General features: G+C 45.5%; 2 protein-coding genes across 2 annotated transcripts in view; both read right to left on the bottom strand.

Annotated features, from left to right (window-relative positions):
• Positions 1–3,085, bottom strand: part of LOC310671887 (LIM homeobox transcription factor 1-alpha-like) — an 88,833-nt gene extending 85,748 nt beyond the window's left edge. The window contains exon 1 of the mRNA XM_083428306.1: positions 2,989–3,085. The gene's annotated coding sequence lies outside the window, so the exon portion shown is untranslated. The remainder of the gene's footprint in view (positions 1–2,988) is intronic.
• A 12,979-nt stretch (positions 3,086–16,064) lies between these two features.
• Positions 16,065–23,440, bottom strand: LOC310671903 (hepatic lectin-like). Its single transcript, XM_083428343.1, is given in 7 exon segments — positions 16,065–16,407; positions 17,588–17,689; positions 17,691–17,698; positions 19,034–19,185; positions 19,889–19,948; positions 21,086–21,193; positions 23,225–23,440. Coding segments are annotated over 7 exon segments (657 nt in total). The 5' UTR covers positions 23,316–23,440; the 3' UTR covers positions 16,065–16,271.
• Between the last annotated feature and the right edge of the window lie 2,745 nt (positions 23,441–26,185).

Raw genomic sequence — 26,185 nt, 5'->3', positions numbered from 1 at the left:
AGAGCAGACTCGCACAATGTATTGTTCTGGAATCTGCCTACAAGTTTATCAAGGGAGGGGTGGAGGCCGGAAAGAGTGGGTGGCTTTTAAAAAAATCACACTTGACTAGAGTTTACTTACAAGTAAAACAATGTGTTTAGAATTGAGATGTCTCTTGAAAATAAATTCCTTTTCGATCACTGTATCTTCCAGAGACAATATCGATGGGGCTTGAGACATAACATTCCCTACAGAATACTAGGAAATCGTGGCAAACTTTTATCCACATATTGAAGCCACCCAATTTTTACGCGTGCCGAGCGTAGGCTTCTCGCTGCAGGAGAACCCTTCTTTTTGCATGTTGGGACGCTATGAAAGCCCGTTGACGCGGACGCTGTGTGAACAATAGGTGATATATGTGAACCCGCCTATGCTTCTTCAAATATGAAATCATAATAGCCAGGCCATTCTCAGTTATTTCAAGGAGATTTTTTAGGTTTTTAAAATGCCTCCGAGTCGTGCAGCTGGCTGTGCATAAGCCGAAAAAAAGCACCGCCGAGTTCTCTGGGACTTACTCCGAGGCAAGTATGCTTAGGAGCAGGCATAAATTTGGCTGGATCGTGCCCTGATTTTGTTTTTACCAGCACTCTAGAAGGTGCGTCATAAAGGCATAGCAGTATGTATTTTGCATGGTACATAACTTTACTAGGGTCCTATTTGGCGACGCAGCGAGGAAGTCGTAAGTCGAAGCGCACGCAGCGTCCTCAACCTCGAGGAGTTCAGGGTTTGTCTGCGCGATATAAACTGAACTAAGTACACGAGGATGCGCAACTGGTCCTCAACATGCGCCTCAAATCTAAGTTAAAAGAACTATAACCGACATCGCAGGAGCCCGTCCGACAAGGAGCCTGGCGCGCTGCAACTTCCCTGTTTGTCCCGATGCGCATCCAGGGACCGACCAACCCAGGAAGCGAAGGAACGTGGAGAAGCGCCCTGCCATAGAAAATAGGGCACAGGTATGCAAACACACGTGCGCGCGCGCTGCTATACGGTATTTTTCATCGTTTATAATATATCCGATTTCTCTCTCACACCCTTGCGCCAGCAGAACTCTTTGGATGATGACTGAAGGGTCGGAGCGCCAAGTCTCACCTTCCTTACCTAAAGACACGGGCAGCTTAGTAGCCGGTCCGTCAGAACAGTAGCGACACGCAAGCAAGTCACGCAACAACACACACACACACACACACACACACACACACACACAAACGGTATACTATATATCGAAATGCTTGCGTTATTTGCGAGAATGACTTAGGACAAATCAATGCATCCAGCGATATAAATATAAGTCTGCGATTCGTGCCCCTGGAATAATATTTGTCCCGGTTGCAAACAGAAACTCACTGAAAGAGACTTCTGCCAATGCACAGTTGCTCCTCTGACGGTCACATACCGATCTTTGTCACATATATGATATATCGTATGTATATAGACCCCCCACCCCAAGACAGCGCGGTTTTTGCTCTGGCAAGAAGCGTCTGGGAAGTGAGGAGGAGGAGGAGGAGTGCCCTTCGCTAGGACTCTTTAAGCAGTGAAAAGCAAGTCCCATCTTTCTTTCTCTCTCTCTCTCTCCCTCTCGATTTCATTCCCCAAGTAGTCTCGACCTCATGCGGATGGTACTCAGTCCTCCTTCCCCGCAGCTTCTCACACAAATCACCCTCGACGCTTAGCAGACGCTCAGCAGGCTGAGTCCACTCCAGCCGACCCCTTTCCGTCCCAAACCAGGGGCACGATCCACCCGAACGGAAGCCATTTCCCACGTCCTCGTGCTTTGCCAGACGAGAGGCTGAAGCGCTCGCCTCCCCGACCCCTTGAAACCGACGGGACTTGGGACGCGTCAAGCTATGGGGTAGATGGTGCCCCTTGCTTGGAAGTTGATGCTCACGTGGATGGAAGGCAAACTTAATGTGAAATCCCAACCAAGCCTAAGCGAGCCTAATTCGCTAAATGGACAGGTCGGGAAGGCTGCGTTCCTTGGCGCGCTTCCTCGAGAAAAAGTCCCACTGAAAAGTGCAGGGTTTCCTTCCGAGGAAGCGTGCTTAGGGTTGTGCTGCAACTCTCCCCTGCCTCCTCGCGCCCACCCTGCCAAATAGGACGCCCCAAACTCCATAACCGCCGCACAGAAGAAGAGGCCCAAAGGTCCGTCTAGCGCAGCGTCGCAGAGCCCAACCAGGCGCCTCTGGGCAGCTCATCGCGGGCAAGAGCCCAGCGCAAAAGCCCCTTCCTGCTGCTGCCCCCCCCTGCCCCGCCTGCGACTCAGTGAGCGCGGCCTCTGACCCTGGCGACAGCCTAGAAGCCATGCTGAATAGCAGCCGACGAGACGCCTCATACTCCACGAATCAGTCCTCTAAGAGCCACCCGAGCTTGTGCGTGGCTGTCCCCGGACCCTGTGGCGGTGAGTCCCACAGCGAATTCTGCCGGCGCGCGCTCCTCTGCCTGGAGCCTCTTGCCAGTCAGCCGCTTTGGATCACCCCGAGATCCTGCGCTAGGAGAGGAGGCGCGCACGGTTCAGCGGGATCCCCTTTCAACGAAAGGAGCAATCTAAAGGGCTCCCTGCCCAGCCTTAAGAAATCTTCCCGTCGATCATTGAAGGGGCCCCCCCTGGGAGGTGGCGGGGAGAGACCCAGAGCCTGTGCACACTCTGGGGTGGGTGAGGACTTAGTTTAGGGGTGGAAGCCAGAGCAATCCCCCCCACCGCTCTTCTAAATGAGCAGGCCGGCGACGCGACTCGAACCCTCGCCCCGTTCTTTTAGGGAGGGATTTCCAGGGCTCCCTCGTAAGGAACCGCTCCAGTGGCGGGGGGGGGGGGGGGGGAGGGAAGCGAAGAACAGCCTGGAGGCGAAACCGCGGGAGACCCTCTCTCTTTCTGCCCCCCCCCGGCTTTCCGTATTTCGGAGCCCCCACCCGGACGCGAAGCCCTCGATCTCGGCCAAACGCGCGACCTACCCGGTTCCGGCGCTGGTTTCCCTCTCTGCTCGTCCGCTCTGCCTTCGGCTGCGAAGGAGAAGAGGAGAGGGAGGAGGGGGAGGAGGGGGAGGGGGAAGATGATGGGGTGGGGGTCCCCCCTATTGTCTAAAGCTTGCAAGGGGGGTGGAAATGAAAGTGAATACTCCAGACACATCCAGGGGCGCGCCAGGAGGGATGTACGGGCGACCTCCACCCACTTGAACCTGCCCCCCCCCCCCGCGCTACTTGTCATTCCTAGGAATCAGGAAGGGAGGGCAGTCCTTCAAAGCCGCCCCTTGCTGCTTCAGGCTGAAGAGCGGTGGACGCTTACTTAGGAGTAAGTCCCTTGGAGAGCAGGGATAAATATTCCCTTTACGGCTGCCCGGTGTGTTTGGAATCAGCAGGCACAGTTTCAGGACTTCCACCCTCCTCAGCGGGGACCGTTTCAAACAAGTAAAGACTGTTCTATTATTTTATTGTATTAATTGCATTTGTATCCCAGCCTTTTCTCCAAGGAGCTCCAGGTGGCACACGTGGTTCTCTGCCTCCTCCTTTAACCCCCACAACAACCCTGCAAAGTAGGTTAGGCTGAGATGCAGTGCCTGGCCCAAGGTCACTCTGGGAGCCCCCTGGCTGAGTGGGGGTGGTTGCCCCCTACAAGGCTCATGCCCATTAGTTTAGCATTGTTCTCGCTTTGATATTCTGACAGATGGGGGTATTGTTTTTATGACTAGGAGGAAAACAATACGGTGGAAAAATCTGGTACCTGGAGCTGTGCCTCCTGATCGCACACAGAGTTATTTCCTTTCCTTCGTGGTGCAGTGGTGAAAACACTGGACTAGCACTTGGAAGGCCAGCGTTCATCTATGGAACTTGCTGGGTGACCTTGGACTAGTCGCTGCCTCTCAGCCTCACCTACCTCACAAAGTTGTTCTGAGGATAAAAATGAGGAGGAAGAGATTCATGTACACTGAGTGCCTTGGAGGAAAGGTGGCGCATGAATGTAGTAAATAGATAGATACTCATTACTTTGGCAGACGATGCTTCCTGATACAATGTGTTGCTCCTAAAACAATCTCTGTGTAGGGAAAGAAGCCACATGCATGCACAACTATCCTGCAATGTGCACAGCAACCACAATAGCTCTCCCTCCTGCTTAAAATTGTGGAACTTCTAGGCTGTGGCAGGAAGGAACTCCCTCCCCCTAGAGGGGCGTCCAACATATTTATTGTATCTTTTTTCATATATGCTCAAGATGCACCTCTTTACCCTTGACAGTTAAGGTGTTTGTTTTGTGGAAGACACCTTTCTACTGAATCAATTCTGTTCTGTTCCAGTTGGAAGGTTTTGCACTTTTTGGAATTGCAACTGTTTGGTTTTCACGACTGTATAATATATTATAAGCTGCCCCAGGTCAAAGTTGGGAATATTACTTATTTATTTATACTAGGGGCTGCAGCTTTGGTCCACTCTGCTCACCAGCTTTGCCTACCTGCCAGCCCCTTTGCAAAGCACCCTTCCTCCACACCTGACTAACTCTACTCTACCCCCCCCAGGAGACAACTAAGAGATCAATTTTGGATCAGGATTTGATAGTTTGGGGGGAAATTCCCCAAAGAGAATATATGGGCCATGCCACCACATGTGCAGTATGGACCCGGGTAAATTACACTCCTACCAACAAATTATTGAAGTATTATAAATACTTTTGTTTAAACTGACTGGGCAAATAATACCAGTGGTGTGCTACTTTTAAAGCATTTTCTCAGGTCTTAACTTAGAATCAAATGGCAAAGTGTTCTGTCCTCCCCCCCCAAGTTGTTCATTCAGATTCTCTTCTTTTTATGTACTTCCTTTACAAACAAATAACCATAAAATGCTGCTGCCTGTTTAGAGGCATCTTTCTAATTGTTCAAAAGATTTCTGATTGATCAGTCAAACTGCAGTGCTATAAAATTATTCAAACGTCTACCTATGTGCTTGCGCATCCCATTCATCCCCAGGAATACTTGTTTAAATATAATACATGAAAGTGCAGACGAGAGATTTACAACATCTGCTTAAAGAAAAGCCACTGATAAGATTATAGACAATTCACCATATGGGCAGTTGATACATATTAGGATGGGATCGTGGGTGTAGCCAGGATTTCTGTTGGAGCGGGGGAAGAACCTCAGTTTGCTATGTATTTTATTGATTTTTATTGACGGGGGGCAGCGGCCCCCCTGCCCCCTGGCTAAGCCCATGGGTGGGATAGTGATAGTACCACCGTCTCAGATTTTAATTCTGAGACAAAGTTAACTTTACTTTCAGTGGCTACCTAAGAACTATAGTGAGGGCCGTGCAAAGGACGATCAGAGGAAGAAGGATCTATTGGCACTGAGAGACCAGATAAAAAGTTCTCAGGAGATCAACACATAGCTGTCCTTTTGATAATGTTAACAGTGCTGTGAAAATGACATATTTTGTAAGCATTCGCCCTCTGATTAGACATCCATGGCAGCCTATCAGAAACCTGCTTATCTGAAAAAATGTGTATGTATGTATTTGTATGTATTTTGCTTGTATTTTGTAATAATTATGTTAAATAAAATTTAATTTAAAAATTAAAAAAAGAAAAGAAAACTCAGAACCTGAAGGGTTTGCATTAGGCCATTATGCTCCTTCTTTCAGAGAAAATAAAAGCAAGTGGAAGTATTGACTGGAGTAATTCCTCCCCAGGGCGAATTCTCATGTTGGAATTGTGTGTACTACTGTCAATTAACTTGTAAAGCGACATATTTACTAATCTTGTAGCCAGCACAGGATAAAAATTGAGGCTGCAATCCGAAACACTTCTGCAAGTGAGTAAGCTCCATTTAGTATACAAGAGCTTAGTTCTACGTGAACCTGCCTAGGCCTCCACTGCCTGGCATTTTCCACCTGCCACTCAGCATGTGGTGTTTATTTCATGTGACCCCTGCTATGTAGGGGAAATAAGGAGACCTCTCGAAGCAATAATGGGGAACATAAGAGTAAGATTTAAAAACAAGGACAGGAGCTCCAGACATCAGAAAAGCAGTTTTGGGGAGGAATACCACCACAAGGTACTGAAGTTGCAATCTGGCACACGCTTGTCTGGGAGTTTAGTCCAATCTCGGTGGGACTAACATCTCAGCAGACATGCACACGTTGTGACTTTACTATTTGCGTATTAGAAAAGCTAAATAATGAGAGTGGGCCATTGCTACTCGGGAGATGAGCCTAGCAGGCCGTTAGGCCTTTCTGCATGGTATCCAGAAGGTGTAAACAAAGAAATTATACATATTTTTTGTCTTTAGCTTAGAAATAGACATGTCCATTGCATCAGTTTTGAATGAAACTGAGGACTCTATAAAGTAGTATTTGGGAGACTCTTATACTTGTAACCAGTGCTATTTTTCTAGAAAAAGAAGTACTGGAGCTCACCACGAACTTCTCCCTTGTTCTGTTAGAATGGCAATGGCCCCCACCTGAGAGGTGCCGGAGCTGAGCTCTGGTGAGCTCCAGCTGAAAAAAAGCCCTGCTTTTAGAAATCATTAGCTACGTAATTACTGACTTTGGGAGGGCATTAAGAGAAGGGAGTACATTAGAAAGCGGGGGGTGGGGGGGTGGCAATCTTATATATGCCTCCCAAAGAGAAGCAAGCTCCACGGTGCTTTTTGGCGCTTCCTCTGCGGCAAGTGTGCCCAGGGTTGAAGCCTAACTTGTATATGAAACTACAAGAGCTAAGATACTGGGTCTGTATAATAAAACCCGTATTTGTGTTTTTGTAAAATAATGCAATTAATGTAAGACAATCCGATATGATAGTTTTCCTGTTTATGTGCTGTGTCCTTTTAAAAAGTCACCTGGTTTTATTCTCTCTGCTGGAAAAGTTTAGGTTAAAAGTTATTTTATGAAGTTGAATTTTACTATTTACTGTTTGTGTCTCACTCAGAGAACATTATCAGGCAGCCTGATACCAATATAGTAATTACATGCATAATACAAAACTAAAAACATAGAAGCTGTTCAATTAGCCCCTTTGTAAAGGGCTGCATTTGACGTGTGTGCTTGATTGACGGGGTAGAATGAATGGCAGGGCTACTTTGAGAGAACGTTGGTGGAGAAAAAGAGAGAAATGAACCTGGAACTCTGTGCTTGCTTGAAAGGATGCCAGCAGATAACCAGAGAAAAATATTTTATTCAGGAGTAATAACACAAGCTGAAAAACAGCAGTTTTCTAGACTAGAAGGAGATAGCTATGATGAAGACTGGTTTTTTAAATAATAAATAAGACTTTAAAAACCCCAAACATTTATTCCTACATGACATTGGGTTAAGCATGTTTCACACCATAATTGTAAAGCGCATTTGAAGCACATTCTTTCCCTTAAAGAATTCTGGGAACTGTAGTTTGTTAACCCTTGATGGGAACTGTAACTCTGTGAGGGGTAAACTAAGAGTGCCCATATGAGTAAAAGAATGTGCTTCAAATGTGCTTTAAAAGTATAGTGTGCACACAGCCTGCCTCTTTGCATACCCCCGAGCTCACAATTGATCTGACATAACCCCTGGAGTTAAGGGTGAGCAATGAAGGAGCCAAGTTTGCTGATGATCCCAAATACAGTGGTACCTCTGGTTACATACTTCTTCAGGTTACAGACTCCGCTAACCCGGAAATAGTACCTCGGGTTAAGATCTTTGCTTCAGGATGAGAACAGAAATCGCGGCAGCGGGAGGCCCCATTAGCTAAAGTGATGCTTCAGGTTAAGAACAGTTTCAGGTTAAGAACGGACCTCCGGAATGAATTAAGTACTTAACCCGAGGTACCACTGTAGTTCAAGGTAGTTGAAAACCAAAAACAGGATTTCAAAGAGCTGCCATTCAATGTAAGCAGGTGTAAAAGGGAATGCAATTTTTAAAATAAATACTGTCGTTTAAATATAAATACAAAGTATCTCACCACCCGGTGATTAGTGGGTCTGTTCCGTCTACAGTCCAGTTGCTGCTAACTTTGGTGGGCAAATTCTTGCTCTCCCTTCCTAGGATTATTTTCCCTTCCAGCTGACTTTGAGCAGACAGCTCTTTTCGACAGTTGTCTGACAGCCTTTCAAGGTAGAGGGCTGTCCTCTGTGAAGTGGGACACACAGGGCCACTCTAGCATGACCAGGAGTGAAGCATGACACATGGATGGTCTCAGATAATGGGTCACCACATAGCAAACAGGGTGACATCACAATGCTTCACTACTCAGGGCACCTGAGACCAGTTATGTGTGAGAGAGGGAGAGAGGCCCCAGCCTTGAACAAGGCAAGGTCAAGGCAAAGGTTTGCATTTCCATCTGTAATGTCAAAAAACCACTTTTTATGCTACTGAAAATACCAGTAACATACAATGAGGAGTTTTACAACCCTATAAAGAACATGCTGCTGCTGCTGCTTTATTGCTGTACTATGTATATGTGCTAATATTTCATGAAGTTTAAAGTAGTATGTTTTCAGCTACACAAAGCACAAAGGTGTAGGAAACTGCCTAAAATGGGCAATAGGAGATTATAGATTCAGATGTGGCCTCTTCTCACAAGACTGAGGCAAAGCTGGCTCCCAAACCAGAAGAAGACTGTGTCCATCTATTCACAGAACTAGCGAACTGGAGCGTTGGAAGGGACCTTGAGGGCCACTAGCCCAACCCCCTGCAAGCTTCCATGACAGATGCATATCAAATATATTGAATGTTCTTGTAGCAGAGGCCAGACCCAAGTGGTGGGTGGCATGCACAGACTCCTGGATCCTCCCTCTGGGCTGAACAGCTGCAAAGTGGCATTAGAGGTGATTTGCAAGAGAGGGGAATGGGTTGACAGCTTCCTTCATGTGTGTCTCTGGAATTCTGGATCCCCCATCACATAAACTGATGCCAAAGTTTAGTGCTAGTTTACCCTAGGAGACACGACAGAGGACCAGATGGTTAGACAGTGTTCTCGAAGCTACAAACATGAACCTGACCAAACTGCGGGTGGCAGTGGAAGACAGGAGTGCCTGGCGTGCTCTGGTCCATGGGGTCACGAAGAGTCGGACACGACTAAACAACTAAACAACAACACCCTAGGAGACCAAGTCCGGTATACCTCTTTCCATAAGTAGCTAATTTCTGAATTTAACTTTTTATATGGTTTTATGTATAATAGTTGTAAAACCACTCTGGTTTTTTTTAATGAACAGCAGTATATATATATATATATTGATCGCCAAAGATTTGATGCTTTTGAATTATGGTGCTGGAGAGTCCCATGGATTGCAAGAAGATCCAACCTCTCCATTCTTAAGGAAATCAGCCCTGAGTGCTCACTGGAAGGACGGATCCTGAAGTTGAGGCTCCAAGACTTTGGCCACCTCATGAGAAGAGAAGACTCCCTGGAAAAGACCCTGATGTTGGGAAAGATGGAGGGCACAAGAAGAAGGGGACGACAGAGGATGGTTGGACAGTGTTCTCGAAGCTACCAGCATGAGTTTGACCAAACTGCGGGAGGCAGTGGAAGACAGGTGGGCCTGGCGTGCTCTGGTCCATGGGGTCACGAAGAGTCGGACACGAGTAAACGACTAAACAACAAATATATAAATATTATAAATAAATAAGATAAACGCAACAAATACCATGTGCTCAACCGTTAGAAAATTTCACTGAAATCTTCTCTCCCCTATGATAATTTTCTGTTGCCATTTCTTTTCCCAGTTTATGGAGAATGATAAAAAGCAATAACAAATCTTCAGCCCTGCGCTATTGGTAATGCCACTCCATTGATCAAATTAAAATGTTGCCTGCACAAGCTTGCTAGTGGCTTCTGAATGCACAGAAGATTGTGGCTCTGTTTCTTTCAGTTGCCTGGGTGTGTGTGTGTGAGGGGGGAGCTGATTCAGATGGAAACCACTTGGGGATGGAACTTTAAGCCATTCCCATAGGTGCTCCCCCCAAAAGGTGCTTTTTGCACTAGTGGACAAAACCTGCAGGTAATGTATGGCTACCTTTAAGTCTTCTGCCTGAGACACAAAAGATACCAGGGTGAGCGGCTGGTTAATTAATCAAGAAAATGTTGTAAAGTGGGCAGGGTGGGGGGAATGAGATTGTATATGGCACAATCTTTGTGCAAAATATTTGCTCATGGACCACATGCCTACTGTGAAATAGTCTCCACCTCCCTGAATGTAAGTGAAACAGCTGGATGTTGTTGGCATCAGCAGCGAGCCGTTGGCCGTCTCTTCCAGGGGTTCCCGAACGCTGGTCTGAGCTTCATATAGATGACCCATGGCAGGCCAGCAAAAAACACAACCCAAATTCTATTCAAATTGTAAAACAATTAAGTACAGTATAAGAAATTAAAGGAGCAATAAATATGCAAGTAAAATCATATAGCTTCTAGCAGAGTGCTTTACAGTTGCCACGATAGGCAGAAAAAACCCCTTAAGTGATCCACCAAGACCCACAGCAATTTTCAAGGGGTCTGTGGGGGAAGATGTTTGGGAATCACAGAGGTGGAGAGCCTCTGGATTTTCACCATTCCATAGGCAAATTCAAATATCTGTTTAGAGAAAAACATCCTCCCTGAAATCTTCTCAAAGGAATTTGATTTGTGCAGCACAAGCCCAAATACTATGAATTGGCAGATAAGACAGAATCACCAGGAAGGTTGACCTTGATTTCCTCATTGAGGAGCTTTTGCCTTTCAAAAGAAGGCATTCTCTCAAGTATCGACGTAATTATTTTTAAAACGTGCCAGATACTTCTTCGGACATTGGGTCCACAAGCGTACACTAACTACTTTGAAATATAAGCAGTGGATTATTGAAAGATTTAATGGTAGTGAAGTTTAGATAATAAAATCATATATATTGTAAAACAGCTAATAAAAAGAAGTTAAAAAAACAAATATCAGGAAAGGAGGGGTGGGAAGAAATTTTTGTTGGGGATTTTTTTTTTTTTTGTATATGATGATAAATGTTTTGGAATATTTTTGGAGATGTAATAAAAAATATTTTTTTAAAAGTATGCCTGCATTCTGCCCCTGAGCTAAGTCTTTTCCTCACCCTCCTCTGGCAGTGGAAACTCAAGAGATCTCCCCAATTTAGTTCTGTTCCTGTCCCCCAGACAATTAGATCCAAAAGCTCCCAGTGGATCTTGGAGAGACATTTACTTTCCTTGCTCATTTTAAGCTGTTTCTGCAACTTGCTCACTTCCAAAGAAAGCTTCAACCCTAAAATTGTAAGAAGAGATATAAACAAGCACCTGGTATTATGTGTTATTATAAAATTAATATTAAAAGGGTAATTTGTGGCAAAATGGCACATTTCCTATTGGGGCACAATCCTAGCATGCAGAAGTTTTACTCAACAAAAGATGGTTATAACTTATATCTTAGAATTAGGCAGCAATGCACAATTCTATGCACACTTTCAGTCCTCGCACCAAGAAACCTCCCTCCAATGTCTGGAGTACATTCAAGCAGTACTTAAATAAAGGTGTTCTTTTTTTTTTAAGTTACCTTTCAGATTTTTGATTAGGGATGAAGACCTATGGCTCTCCAGATGTTGTTGAACTCCCATCATCCTTGACTGTTGGTTTTGCTTCCTCAGGCTGATGGGAGTTGGAGTCTAACAACTGGATAGCCACACATTCCCAGTCCCTCATCTAAATGAACAGAGCACCACTCTGATCTGCAGCCAACGGGCTTTTGCTTGCATCATGCCACTATTTCATGCTCACCTTCTCATAGATTACTCTGGTTCTGTTGGGTTAAACACCAGTAGTGAGTCTACTTTTTGTTTTGCACATTTCTTACCCAATATAGATCTGGCTCATCAGGGGTAAAGGTAAAGGGACCCCTGACCATTAGGTCCAGTCGTGACCGACTATGGGGTTGTGGCGCTCATCTCGCTTTATTGGGCGAGGGAGCCGGCGTACAGCTTCCGGGTCATGTGGCCAGCAGGACTAAGCCGCTTCTGGCGAACCAGAGCAGCACACAGAAACGCCGTTTACCTTCCCGCTGGAGTGGTACCTATTTATCTACTTGGACTTTGACTTGCTTTCGAACTGCTAGGTTGGCATGAGCAGGGACCGAGCAACGGGAGCTCACCCCATCACAGGGATTTGAACCGCCGACCTTCTGATCGGCAAGTCCTAGGCTGTGTGGTTTAACCCACAGCGCCACCCACGTCCCTTTCATCAGGGGTAGACGTTGGTAATTTTTTGTAATATGGTGCCCTGTGTGAGCCCAAAATTTGGTGCCCCCCAAGTGGATCTTCTCAGTTATGGATCTTCTCCATGCGACACTCTGTGCAGGGAAACCGCCTGCACCTCTTTAAATCTGGCTTATTGTGGGAATAAAGCCTGACAATCTCCTGTCTGCTTTGTCCAGTTTGAGAGGCATTGCTGTTTGAGAGGCATCTGCTGCCAGTTATGGTGCTGCCTCGAAGTTCCTCTGCCCCCTGCAGGCCTCAACATAGTACTGCACCAAGGTGGCAGCAGGAAGGCAACTGAGGTGTAGCTCATCTTGCAACTTGCTCAGTTGTGAGTCTTCTTTCAATACCAATGTGGTAATGGAGAAATGTGCAGTGTTGCTGGTTCAGAAGGGACAAGAGGGCCACAGAGATGTTCAAGAATGCCCCCCTCCTTTGCAGTGGGGTGATCTATGTCAGAGCCAAGGTACAAAGGGAAAGGATTCACCTCCCTCCCCCTGTGTCATGGTCCCAATCCAAAGCAGCCCCCTCTGCAGTTGCTATTCATAGAATCATAGAACCATAGCATCATAGAGTTGGAAGAGACCACAAGGGCCATCGAGTCCAACCCCCTGCCAAGCAGGAAACACCATCAGAGCACTCCTGACATATGGTTGTCAAGCCTCTGCTTAAAGACCTATTCAGATAACCAAACCAGATATGTGAAGTTAGGGCTGCCGTACGTCCAGATCTTCCCGCACATTAACGAGATTTCAGAGGAATTGACGTCCTGGGGGGAATTTCCGAAAGGTGGCACGCTTTGTCCTGGATCTTAGGCAAGTCAATTGAAAAATCACATTTTGGGGGGCATTTTTGGCTCAACAACTTCCGGGTTTCCCTTAAAACTTTTTGAAATGTGGCAGCCCTATAAGTGCATTCCTGGGTTTGATGCACCTCATTGTCTCGTGAGGCTAGTTCGGTTAGAACCAGTCTCTGGCCATTGGCTGTGCTTCTGCTGTCCCCTAGTGGAGCAAAACGTTCTGTCGAGGATGGATAGCTTCCCTGCATTCAAGTGTTTAAATGATCATTCAGAGCATGAATACCCAGGAAAGCAGATCTCCATTTCCACTGGGGGCAATGGAATCTATCTTTCAAAAGAGGAAAAGGAGAAGAATACAGAGGGAAAGAGGAGTCCATGTTGCAAGTTTGTATGAAGCTCAGTGGAGTCATGCCTTGGCAGTGCCCATTACCCTCCAGGACTCATTTATTTACTGTATTTGGCAGCTGCCTAACAACAGTCATTCTTTGGTGCTCGCTTCGGCAGCACATATACTAAAATTGGAACAACAGTCATTCTTTGTGTAACATACATGAAATATTGGCATACCCAAAGATGCAGAGTTCCCTCTCCACAGTGGTGTGTCATGTGGAGGAGATGGAGGAGAAATGTGACTTGGCAGGCATTTCAAGATAAATCTATCAAATCCACACTTTCCAAAGTAATATGCGAACCCAAACACTGCTATCTTTCAAAATTTGCATTTATCTGGATTTTGTGATTCAGTTCTCCAAACTATGTTTACAAATGTGTAAGTGTGCATAAAAATGAAGACACTCATGAAAAGAACTTAAAGAAGCATATAAAAACACATTATATTAGGGAAAATAGCATGGGCTTGTAATATGCCCAGAAAATTGAAAACTTTATCAGGAGATGAAATGTGCAATAAATCTCTAGTCTCTTGCTGTGGTTGTTTTCTAGAAAAGCTAGGAGAAATCTAGTCGTTTTTCTACCACTGACTTCAGAGGTGACATTCCTTTTAAAAAGAACTTTTAGACAATTCTCTTGCACTGAAATAAATTACATAATGTACCAATGTAAGTTTCAGCCATAGCAGATAGCAAGATGGATAGCATAGGTTTTGGTAGAAGCCAAACTGTAGCTGAATGGAAACAGTGATGATTGCCACAAACCCAGGATAGGACAGAAATTGCTGCTTCCTTGCACCCTTCGTATACCTACTCAGACTATAGTTCAGCAGTATAAAACAGCACATGGTTTTCTTTAGTTCTCCAGAACTCTTCATCCAGCTAGTTAGTAAACCAAGCAAGGGGATGCAAGAGAAAAAATTGGCTGATGGTAACACCATGGGTTTACATCCAATGCGAGTCTCAAGAAAGCGAGTAGAATTCAATGTTTTGCTAAGTTGATCTTTCCATCAGCAGAAGAATTTCTGCTTACCAGATGGAACAATTTCTCCTCCCCACCATGTATGTGCTGTTCTGGAGGGATCTGCAACTATGTGCAGTTTCAACCTGATCGCTCCATATCACCCAGAGGGTCCACCTTGAATCTGCTGCCGGCTCCCAGACTTGCTCATAATGGCTCAGAGGCTTCTAGCATTACTGTGTGTATTCTGCATGTGAGTAGCCCATTGCAGAGCACATATCCAGGTTGCAACTCCAGTTTATGTATATATGCAGGAATTTGCCTGAGAATGCTCTCCGCACAAATTGTTTCAGCTGTACCCCTATCTGCAATGGCCATGTGAACCAGCTGCAATTAGTTTGGTGCTAATTTGCACAACACTTTTAAAGGTTTGAGGCTGATTTGAAGCTGAGATTTGCATGTAGTGACTTAATCTTTTTGCTGCAGGGTTATGGGTCTAGACCGGGGTAGGCAACCTAAATCCCGGGGGCCGGATGCAGCCCAATCGCCTTCTCAAACCAGCGCACGGATGGTCTGGGAATCAGCGTGTTTTGACATGAGTAGAATGTGTCCTTTTATTTAAAATGCACCTCTGGGTTATTTGTGGGGCCTGCCTGGTGTTTTTACATGAGTAGAATGTGTCCTTTTATTTAAAATGCATCTCTGGATTATTTGTGGGGCATAGGAATTCATTCATTTCCCCCCCAAAATATAGTCCGGCCCACCACATGGTCTGAGGGACGATGGACCGGCCCACGGCTGAAAAGGTCTAGACTGGTCTAGACTGTCACTCACACTGCACTGAAAGCTTTTAGCCGAACCAACTCATGGTGAGTCAGAAAATCTGGGCAGGCACGGAAATATTCTCAAGAGTATTTCAGATCTCTCTTTGCCCCAATCAAGACTCAATATCATTGAATAGGAATAGATTAAAAATTGCACCGAGCTACTGCTTGTCCAACTCACTCCCTTCCAGGGGGTCAGATGTCATCCACACCCTCACACCCCATCTGCACACAACAATGCCCCATGGACATCCTGTTCACACACGTCCATATACCCTGCCCCCAATCGACACTTCACACCTTCACACTCACCCATCCCCAGCCTCCCACCTTGGTCATATGCAGGCTGCATACTCACTATACATTCTAAGTTCTCCCCTGCCAAAGAAATCATGGGAACTGCAATTCCCAGCACCCTACACAAACACCAACCCCCCAGAATTACGTTTTTTTTGGGGGGGCTTACTTTAAATGTATGGTCATGTAAACTTCCTCTCCCCTTATTTTTCTTTCCTTCCTTTTTCTTTCATTCCCTCCCCTGGTGGGAAGTTTTACAAAAGACAGGTCCTGTGACATATAGAGAAACCCTGAAAATAGGAATTTACATTGACTTCAGCCTTACAATTTTGATTGCAAACCTTTAAAAAAAATTAAACTTAGCTTCATTCCCGTTGTGCAGAGTCCCGAGGCAGATCTACACACATGGTTTTTAATGTTAGAGAAGGGTTTTGATAACGTATTTGGACACATGACGTCCTACTTTTAAATTCCATAATGCGTTATTAAAATGGGACACCAGAGGGCACTGCAGAGCAACCAGCAACAGGAAGGCAGCGTTTTCACGTGGGGGGGGAGGGGAAGGAGGGAGGGACCAGGGTAAAAATGCTTTAATTAGCAAGTATGCCCTGTGATGTTTTAGAACAAGATATCTAATAATGTTCTAATAATATTAAACTGGTCAGTGTAGAGCCAGTGCTTGTCACTCTAAAGCGAGTGGTTTGAATTAGGCAGTCTCTGCAGAAAGAAGAGGCCTTTGCAATCCCGTTCTTGCTACTTGGTGTGTTTTCTCATGATGGTTCTTCAGGAAGGCAAAGGTTTCTCACTTATGTAGAAGTTTGCAGTGGAACAGCTCCCATCATTCCATTCCCCAGAAAAATGGATCTCTGCACAGTCTTCCTTGTTCAGATAGTCACTGGGCTGACCCTGTCTCCAATTCCTGAATGAGGAAGGGATTTAAGATACATTGAAAAATGCGGAAATGGTTCTTCTCCAGCCACACCATCCTCGACTCGCTCCCCAAATCCAAGTATATCCAAGCCATTCTCTCTAGATTTTCCATTCTGCACTTTGGTGGCATAGGAAGGCGGTGCGGTCCACCTGGCCTGGCCTGGCCTGCAGCCTGCCCAAGCCACCTGCCTCTCCTGGGAGTGACGCTGCGCCCCTGTGCGCGGATTGCCCGCCCCCACTGCTCCGGTGCTGGAGCGGCTAGCTGCACCCCTGGGACACAGTGACTGGCTAATTTGTTTTGTAAAATTTACACACTGTTGGATTGTAAATAACCTCAAAACAGATTACTAAGAGAATAAAACAATAAAGGTATTGGTGAAAATAGTTAAAAACAACTTTTTTGCAACATTCAAAAAAAGAAATAAAAGCAGCAATAAAGTCAAAACAGATTAAAATGCACATCAACATTTTAGCTATCTGGGTAGGCCTGTCTACCCAGCTTTCTTCCAGGGAGCTCAAGGCAGATCCCACCCAAGGAAGGTCTGTAACAAGACCTAGATCTGCTTACTTTCAGCAAACCAATTGCACTGTATGACTTCATATCACATGTTAGCATAAGCTGGGGAACATTTTAGCCCAGTAGGCCAGATCTTTTTCTCACTGGTCCACGGCAGGCCAACTTTGACAGGTGGGTGGGACCTATGCCAAAATGGTAGCAGGTTATTGACACCCATCAAAGTTCACAGAAGGTTGGTGTAGCGCAACCTCCTGTGAATATGTACTCCCTGTGCCAGGGAGGCTCCCTTTAACTAAAAATTAGCTGGTGGTTGGTTAGAAGGAGCCCCTTTGAAGGGGGAAATGCTCCACTCTTTGGGGCATTGCCGCCTCTGCAGAGAAAGCAGTTTCTATTGAAATCACTGGGAGAAGCACTTCCTTTGGGGGGCAGCAGCATCTGAGGGGGTATGTGAGAGACAGTGGGGCAGAAGAAGGGGGCAAGGGGGCTCACCAGGCCAAGACCTGGTCAGCTACTCCTGGAATAAAGAAAACATTGTAGACCAGGGCTCAGCAAAGCTTCCGTCTCTGTTGCCTTCCCAGGATGGCCAAAGCAGGAGCCTTGCCAAGTTTGGCTTGCTGGGGGAGGTTGCGGCATTCATAGTCCTGTGTCTTACTTGTAGCTGCTTAAGTAATTGGTGCCATCAATCCACCTCCATTCCCCTTCTTCATCGATGTCATTGAGTCCAATCCAATAGCGTTCATTCCTGGTTTGAGACGAGGAAATTCTGCAAGGAAACCCCCCACAGGATAGGGCAGGCACTGACGTTTTGTTTAAGGATACAAACACACACAACTCATAGAAGTGGCGTTATCCAAGCAGCATTGCCTGCAGGGGTGCGACTGGAGGGTTGAGGGGTTGGGTGGGTGGCTGAAGGTCCCCTCAAAATTCTGTGGCTGTTATGTGTGCACACTGCGCCATGTGCTCATTTCACTCACATGCTCATGTCCCTCGCAACACGTAATGACACAACACGTCAGCACATTGTGGGATGTGTGCACATTGCGCAGCCCTGGCTCCCTCAGTCATGGGGCAAGCCAGCGCGGAAGATGTTCCCTGTGTCTCTGCATGAGTCCCTCCCCAAGTCTTGCCTTTCTCTAGTCAGGAAGCATCTTGATCAGCAAACCTGGATTTCCAGAGCCACACTTGCCACTAAATATCTACACAGTGTCCACATCTTCTACTTTACAGATAACAGTCCTCTGTTTGAAAGAGTTCTCTATTTTAAGAGCTGGCTTGTTGAAGTCTACACACACACACACATAAATGAGCATATTCAAATTTTACACCATCTCTTTTTTGGTGCTACATTTCATTTTTGTAATGTCCTCAATGTCTGACTGGGCTTTCTCTCTGGGTAAAACTGAAATTTGTGACAATCACCAGCAGCTGAAACATCACATGCAGGATGTATTTTGTGCTTTTCTCCTTGCCTGCTCAGCTTGCATTTAAAGGTGATCTTACCTAATTTGCACCTTCCAAAACAATATACTCAGCTATACTCTGTATCCTCAGACTTATTTATAGCATATCCACCCCATCCTTCAAGATTTGAATTTCTCTGACTTTTGCAATGCAGACTTCCAGCCGAGTAATGTGTGTCACTAGGGTGACTTTGCATATAAATGCATATTAGTGAAGATAACATAAAAGATGTGTTATGTTAGAGGAGATTGCAGTCCAAAGATGTGCATGTGAGGGGGAATTTGCACTGGAAGAGAACGTCTTTTTAAAAAATCTCTAAAACCTGATATGGAAATGTGGAGAAGTGAACTTAAGACTGGCAATAATGAAGAACTGAGAGAAACCAAAATGGACATGTTTGCCCATCGCTAGCTGCCCACAAGGGAAGCTGAGCCCCGAAGTCATTGTAAGAGGCTTCCCAGCATCCCTCACCATTGTCATCTCAGAGCGGTTGGGGCCTTGTTTCAATTTCACGTTTGCGTCTTATTTCTACTACATTAAATGACTCTGGGAAATGTAGTTTGAGGTGTCAGTAAGAACTCATTTGAGAGGCAATATATCCACACACATACAAGGACCAATATTCCAGCACCTTTACCTGCTTGGCCTCATCATGAATAACCACCAGACTTGAATTACGTTGAGCACATTGAGATTCAGCCGTGTGCCAAGTAAATTTCTGTACAGAGAAGTAATAACACCGACCGTCAAAGTATTCCCATTCCCTGCTTCTGGAACCACATGGGAACACTGGCAAAAGAGAAAAGGCACAGAATGAAAGCCTGACCGTGGCTTCACCCAATGGACTGCAGGTGGAGCGGGCACGCTCCGGCCATCCTTCCCCACCAGGAGGAGAGACGTGCCATCTTTCTGTTTTAATATAGGCATGCTTTCTAAATTGTGAAGAACAGTTACAATGTGGGGCTTTTTAGGGGATAGAGAAAGCCTTTTCTCCCTCTCTCAGCATAGCACTGGATGGGGGCATCCCGGGAAACTGAAGGCTGGAACATTCAGGAGAGACAAAAGAAAATACTTCTCCACAGAGTAGATAGTTTAGGTGGAATTTGCTCCTCTAGGGGGCAGCGATGCTCATCGAGGCAGCAGCAGCAGCAGCCAAGCCCATTTCATCCCTGTAATCCTGGGGGTGCTGGGGTTGTGAGGGTTTGCAGCATATCAATGGCACAAGCTCATGAGTTACACCTGTTTCTAAGCTCCTCCAGCTCAAGGGACTCACGGAGTTCCTGGCCCATGAGGTGCTCTGGCTTCCCTGGAAGATGCCATGTTGATCGGGAAGACCTGCCTTCTAAAGCCAGGCATTGGAGGAATGATTGTGGGTGATAAATTATGCCCCTCCTGCAGTGGAAACAGGCTCTCTGGCGTAATGCCAGGCGAGAGCCCCCTCCCCCAGGCTATTGCAGCCGCAAGCCCCAGGTGGTTTTGGCAAGACACTTACGCTCCTTGCTCATTTCAAGCTGTTTATGTAACTTTTTCGCTTCTGAGGAAAACTTTGATTCTGAAATTGTAAGAAGAGATACAAACACATACAATGTTACCCATATGAGGCAAAAAGAGATATGGTGGAGAGACCTCTTCTCTCATTCCATTTGAACTAACCCAGAATAAGCCAGACTCTGGCAGCCTGGAAGCCACATTTGTTAGAACATAAACCCTGCTGAGAATCCCACTGGGAACTCAAATGACAAAGTAATTTGAGGGGAAAACACTCTGTACATGCTTAGACTTAGACACAGTGGCCACTTTCCATGTTTCAAGTTTACCTTTCATTCCCTCCTTTTCCTAGGTCATCAGGAAAAATACGAGAGTCATCATGTATGATCAACTAGAAGAGCCATTTTGAGCAAAACCTTTTTAAAAAAACAGTGGTGGGCCTGATATAACAGTGCAGTCACTTCATCAAGTGAAAACCTAACTCTCCTTTGCCCGACTATACTGTGAAATATAGTTCTGCAACTTTGCAGCTGTACGCCGTACTGAAAGGCTTCCCAGCCCATGATGTCACCAAGAGACTTCCTGCTAGTCCCCAGAACTGTCCATATATAAGGACATGAACATCATGCAGCACTTAAAATATTCTCAGTGGGATTTCCAGTACTTATTTAGATTCTTGATCAGGGATACAGAACGTGTGGCCCTTCAAAGGCTGCCCTTCACAAAGCACATCTGCATCTGCAGATGCACGTTTCTTCTTCAGTTGAATTCTGCATCCTTGTCTGCCATCAGAGGCATTGCTTCTAGGCAGCAAGAGGGGCCTTCAACCACATCTGTGGCTAGTTATGGCGTTGCCGCCTCAATAAAGTCCTCATCCCTCCAGCAGGCCTCCCCACAGCACCGCTCCAAGAAGGCCAAAAGCAAGAAGGGAGACCCTGAAGGAAACAGGGCTGGGCGGGTGGCCCAACAGTCTGAATCAAGGTAAGGGAGAAATGAACAGGTTGTCCACAGACTAGCTGCCCGTTCTGGCAGCCTTGGGCCCTGACTCAGTAGTCAGTCGGTGGCTACAAGGCCAATCTGGCTATTTTAAACTGTTTTCAAACTGGGCTTAAATGTGAGAGTCTGAATTGGGGGGGGGGATCCCTCCCACATTTTGTCATAATGCTACTGAAGCGTTTCGGACTTTGGAGCCCTCAATTACCATTGGAGAGCAGAAGCCCCAGGAAGATGATGGTCAGCAGGTAAGCGAGCGCCAGGAGCCCATAAACCAGGAAAGAGGAGCTCCATTTGCACCGGAGGAAGAATCTGTCTTCAAGAAGAAAGATAGCAACAAATTTCAAGCAAAATTGTATGAAGTTGGCTACCAAGTAACATCCAGTGGGGTCACTCTGGGTGTCTAAAATTACGAGAAATGTAAGGGATGTTGGTTTTTGTTGCTTTAAAGGTTGGTTCTCCCCCCCCCCCCCCAGTTTACGGTGGACGGTGAATTAAGCAGAGCAGTTCTGGACTGATGTGTTTGAGAACTGTTGGCAGGAGGGAGGTACATGTGTTCCAGGCCCCCAGCCAGCAAGGGCCCCAGACTCTTAGCTATCATTTAAAAAATGTAAATGAATCAGACATTTCTAAAGGAAATTATGAAACAGAGTGTGGAAACAACAGCTTTGACACCTGGGAAGCAGCAGTGTTGCTTTGGGTGCATTGACATCCCTACCAGCAATGGAAGAACAGCTCAATTTCAGTCTCCCACTTTCTCGTTCCAATCTTAAACTCACACCTCCACATTTCTGCAGCATTTCACATTTATATGTAAAAACCCCTCATGAAGATCCATGAGCATAATATTGTGAATTTATCCTATTAAATATATTTTTAAATGCAGTTGTCACTAATGTATGTATTTTACAACAATTTCCCTCAATAATGCATCTTGTATGTTGTTTTCACTAATATGTTCATTTTTATGCACCCTCTCCTCAAATAGATGCATTTTTGTAAATACTGGTTGGAGAACTGCACCACAAAATTCAGGGATGTTTAAATTTTGTAGGATGGCTGTGCTTTGATTCTCATATATGTTGTCTCCAGTCCCAGCTGGCTTTTCTAGCCGCCTTGGTTCCTGACCAAGTCAGTTGGAGGCTATTCTACAAATCCAAGTTGGTTATTTTAAACAGTTTTCAAGCAGTACTTAAATGTGATAATCTGAATGAGGTGGAAATGAATTAGGCAAATTTGCCTTTAAACATGAACAAAATTGAGTTCCTCATCCCTACCTGTGACTAAACCTGACTAAACAGAGCAGCAGGGACCCAGGAGCTGGGTCTGCTGGTACAGGTCCCAGAACATAGCAGTGCAATCCACCGTATGTTTTCTTGGTTTAAGTCCCATTGCATTCAATAGAGCTTACTCCCAGGAAAGTGAGAATATAAATGAATTAGACCTCCTATCTCCAGGTCAAGTGAAGTGCAAAGTAGTAAACTGCTGTTAGAGACCGGGTTGGTCAAAGAAAGTTTGACAAAAGTCATGAGCATGTAAATCTTCCTTCCAGCTGTATCTTAAAATACCTGCCACTGCCAGTCTCCTGCCCTAGCATCTCCTCTACCTGGCACTAGCTGTACCAGGTACCTGAAGCCAGGTGAACACTTTGCTGCTCAGTGTGCAGTTTCACCGTGGCTGCTTATTGAAGTGGTGCCCACTCTAAAGCCACTGGAAGGAAAGAAAACCCCTTTACTTTTCCCCTTTCCCAAATCAGCTGTAGACTCCCGTCATAAAAGCCAATGGACATATTTATCTGAAATTTGGCAGGTTTTTCACCCTGAGGAATTTTGATTCCTCTGTGATATCTACTATTTTCCAACCATTTGCTCAGTAATATCATTTATTTTCTAACCATTTGCCCATAAAACACTATGGGATAAAGTGACCCCCCCCCATAATGATACAGTCTTCCCTTACGGGAGAACCACTGCAGCTATTTGGCAGGCATCTCTCCCTTGGAAAGGAGGACAATGTCTGCAAATTTTATCAACTTCTGCCCATAAATTTAAGTTATGCACATTTCTGAGTCCCTGGATATATATGCCTGTACTTTAGCAGGGGGACTAGGCCTGCCAGTTTGGTAAGCTTCTATCCAAAGCAAGTCACAGAATCATAGAATCATAGAGTTGGAAGAGACCACAAGGGCCATCGAGTCCAACCCCCTGCCAAGTGGACCACTTAGATCCAATAGTGAATTCAGATCTGGACTCTGTTACCACAAAGTGCTTCCAGATGAGAGAGAGTGCTCCTGAATTGCCAAATCTGGATCTAAATCTTGAGGCCAGCGCACACCCCAAATATTTACCTGCTGTTCTGGGTGCCTTGGCTTCTTCCGTCTCTGCCAGGTATACACGGTCTCCATCTTCCTCTTGCTCATAAACACCAAGTAGAACCATCTTGCTCTTGTTTTCAAATTTCTCCTCTTGCTGGGTTATAATATGAGCGGCGAATTGAGGAACTTTATCAGGAAATATAAAGATCTATTTCCTTCCCTCTCCTCCCCCTATTTCTTAGGAAGATCAGGGGAAATTCAGACACGTGCAGTCCCCTCGTTTCAGGGAATAAATTTCCTTAAGAAGGAACATCAGTTTCTGACCCCTCCTCCCCCCAGTCTGCTCCCTCTTCTCCCTCTGACCACTCACTCATCATCATCATCCCACCAAGAGCTGTAGCCATAAATAAAATATTTGTTTAAGCCCCACACTTTGTTAATGTTTTCTATGGTGACTTAGACACATGTGTGTGTGCCTGCACGTGCGAGTATCTCAAAGAGATGGGGCACTTGTGTGCTACAGCTGCTGTTGTAACAATGGCTGCTGCTTGGGCAGGGGAGGGGGTGTTGAGCCCTGCAGCCCCCTCCCCAAAGTTTCAACCTGTACCCCCAACTATGCATCTTCTCCACTCTTCCCTTACGATGCCTGCATTGGAATCACATGTTCACTTCCCCATAACTACAGCATGAAAATTTATTTGGAAAGTGCTGACTCCAAAAGTGCAAACACCCAAGAACATCTTACTCATCCTTTCCTTATAAAATGGCTTGTTCTCTTTGTCTTTTAAGGCCCTGCCCCAGTTTATCAAAATTACAAAGCTTTGATTAACTGAACATTGAAACCACTATAAATCCCTGACCCCACAAAGAACTGTATTGCCTGCCTGCTAATGATGGGAGTTTGAATGACTTGAGGTGCCTCCATTTTGTGTATTGCTCTTTCAGAAAGCACAGTGACTCAGGTGGAATGAAGTGGGCACAGAGCCAGGGGGTGAAATGACCCTCATTCCCCCACTGGATGCAGTGGCGTAGCGTGGGGGGTGCAGGGGGGCCCGGCCGCACCGGGCGCAACATCGGGGGGGGGGGCGCGTTCGCACTCGCAGCTCTCTGCCCCTACCTGGCTCACTCACTCTCTCTCACTGCAGTGCTGGCTGTGCAAATCCGATCCGAGCCACTATCTGGGGGAGGGGAGGGACAGTGCAGCGGGGGGCGCAAATTACTTTACTTGCCCCGGGTGCTGACAACCCACGCAATGCCACTGACTGGATGTGCAGAGATGTCTGTTGCCTCTTTAGGATTGTTAGGGCTCAGGAATTGGCTCTAGTACTGAGGTTTGGGGATTTATTCTCTGGGTAGCAAGTTAAATCTCACGGCAGTCAGCTAGTCTCAGATCAGGACCTTTGAATCTTTGGATAAAAATCCTGCTTTAAAAGAAAGACCACTCAATGTATCATTAGGATTTTACCTGCTCATCCTTTGTCTCCCATTCCAATAATATGTTATACCTTTTAGACAGCACTTTTACATTCCATTCCAACAGGTCTCTCTCCAGTTGTGATATTTATTCCCCAAGTCCTCATATCCTATCTTTCTTAAATACTTCATTCAAATGATATTGTATCCATGTTGTTAATTTCCCTGATAATTCCTTAAATTATTTAAATTTCTACTCTCCTCCCTCATTTTAATAAATTTCTATAAGTTGTCCACCCTTCTATCATGTTCTATTTCTTTACTGCTATAGCTTCCAATGGTGACAGCCAAAGTGGTGTTTTTACCTCTAATAAATTCTTGTTTTTATCCCATACTCTATAGAATTTTTTCCTAATTATATGATTTGTAAATCCTTTATGAACTTTCACCTTTTCATACCATAAATATGCGTGCCAACCAAAAATATTGTCATGACCAGTGGTTTTTCCCCCCCGGGGGGATGCAAGGTTACGCATACCCCTAAACATTTTGTGAATCTAAGTTTGGCCTCATTGAGGGGCAGTATTTCAATATGAGTAGGAAAATGAGAGTACCCCTAAACATTTTTTTAAAGAATAAAAAAGCACTGATCATGACTTTCTAAGTCTAGAACAGTGGTACCTTGGTACTTGAATGGCTTGGCTCCAGAAACTGTGTCTGTGGCATTTGAAATGAGGAAGAGACATCACCTTCATGGGTTACCATGTGGAGCTTTGGAACAGAGAGAGCAAGTTCCAGGACACACAATGGACTCCTCTGGAGTCCTGTTCTCATCACACACTGCCTTGGCATAATGGGAAGGAACAGGAGATTCAACTCCTGTTGTTCTTGAAAGTGGTGGGGCAATCAGGATTGTCCTTCTTAAAACTGCTCTAATGGGATGATGGGCTGTTGTCCAGTGAGAGGGGATTTGCTTTGTATGCAGAAAATTACCTGTTCAATCCCCGGCATCTTCAGGTAGTGCGGTGAATGTCCCCTGCCTAAAACCCTCCCAAAGACACCACTGAAGGACAGGATGGGGGTGTTTGTGTGAGAGGGAGCCTCTCCCTCCCCCCACTGAGATCTTGATCTAAATCAGCCCTCTCAGTGTCTTCTCATAAAGGAAAATCTGTGCAGAGTCTCAAGCAAAGGATCCAGTGTTGCCAGGATTGTGTACACAGACAGTTTAAAGTGGATCTGATATATTCCAGGTATACTTGTTTTTCACATTGCCCACACAATGTTATACTCATCCAAGTGGCAGCCTGCATTCTCCCCTCCCATATTTAATTCAAGTTTTTGATCAGTGGATAATGCAGTAGGGTAAGAAAATCCCATATAAAATAAAATATTAGTTAACTGTGGATCTTTTTTAAAAAAGGAAAAAGAAAAAAAGATGTGTAGTGATGTTTTGCTGGGTGCCATCTGTCACCACACACTGCTGACAGGGCCCTGTGTGACACACATGGTGGTGCTTTGGGCTGCTACTGTTGTTTCTTACCCACTGGACTGGTCTACTGGTGAACATACACATTTAAAGGC

This window comes from Podarcis tiliguerta (genome assembly GCF_965153285.1).
Source record: "Podarcis tiliguerta genome assembly, chromosome: 2".
Lineage (NCBI taxonomy): Eukaryota > Metazoa > Chordata > Lepidosauria > Squamata > Lacertidae > Podarcis > Podarcis tiliguerta.
The sequence above is the reverse complement of the archived record's forward strand: the minus strand, read 5'-3'. Positions and strand labels throughout refer to the sequence as shown.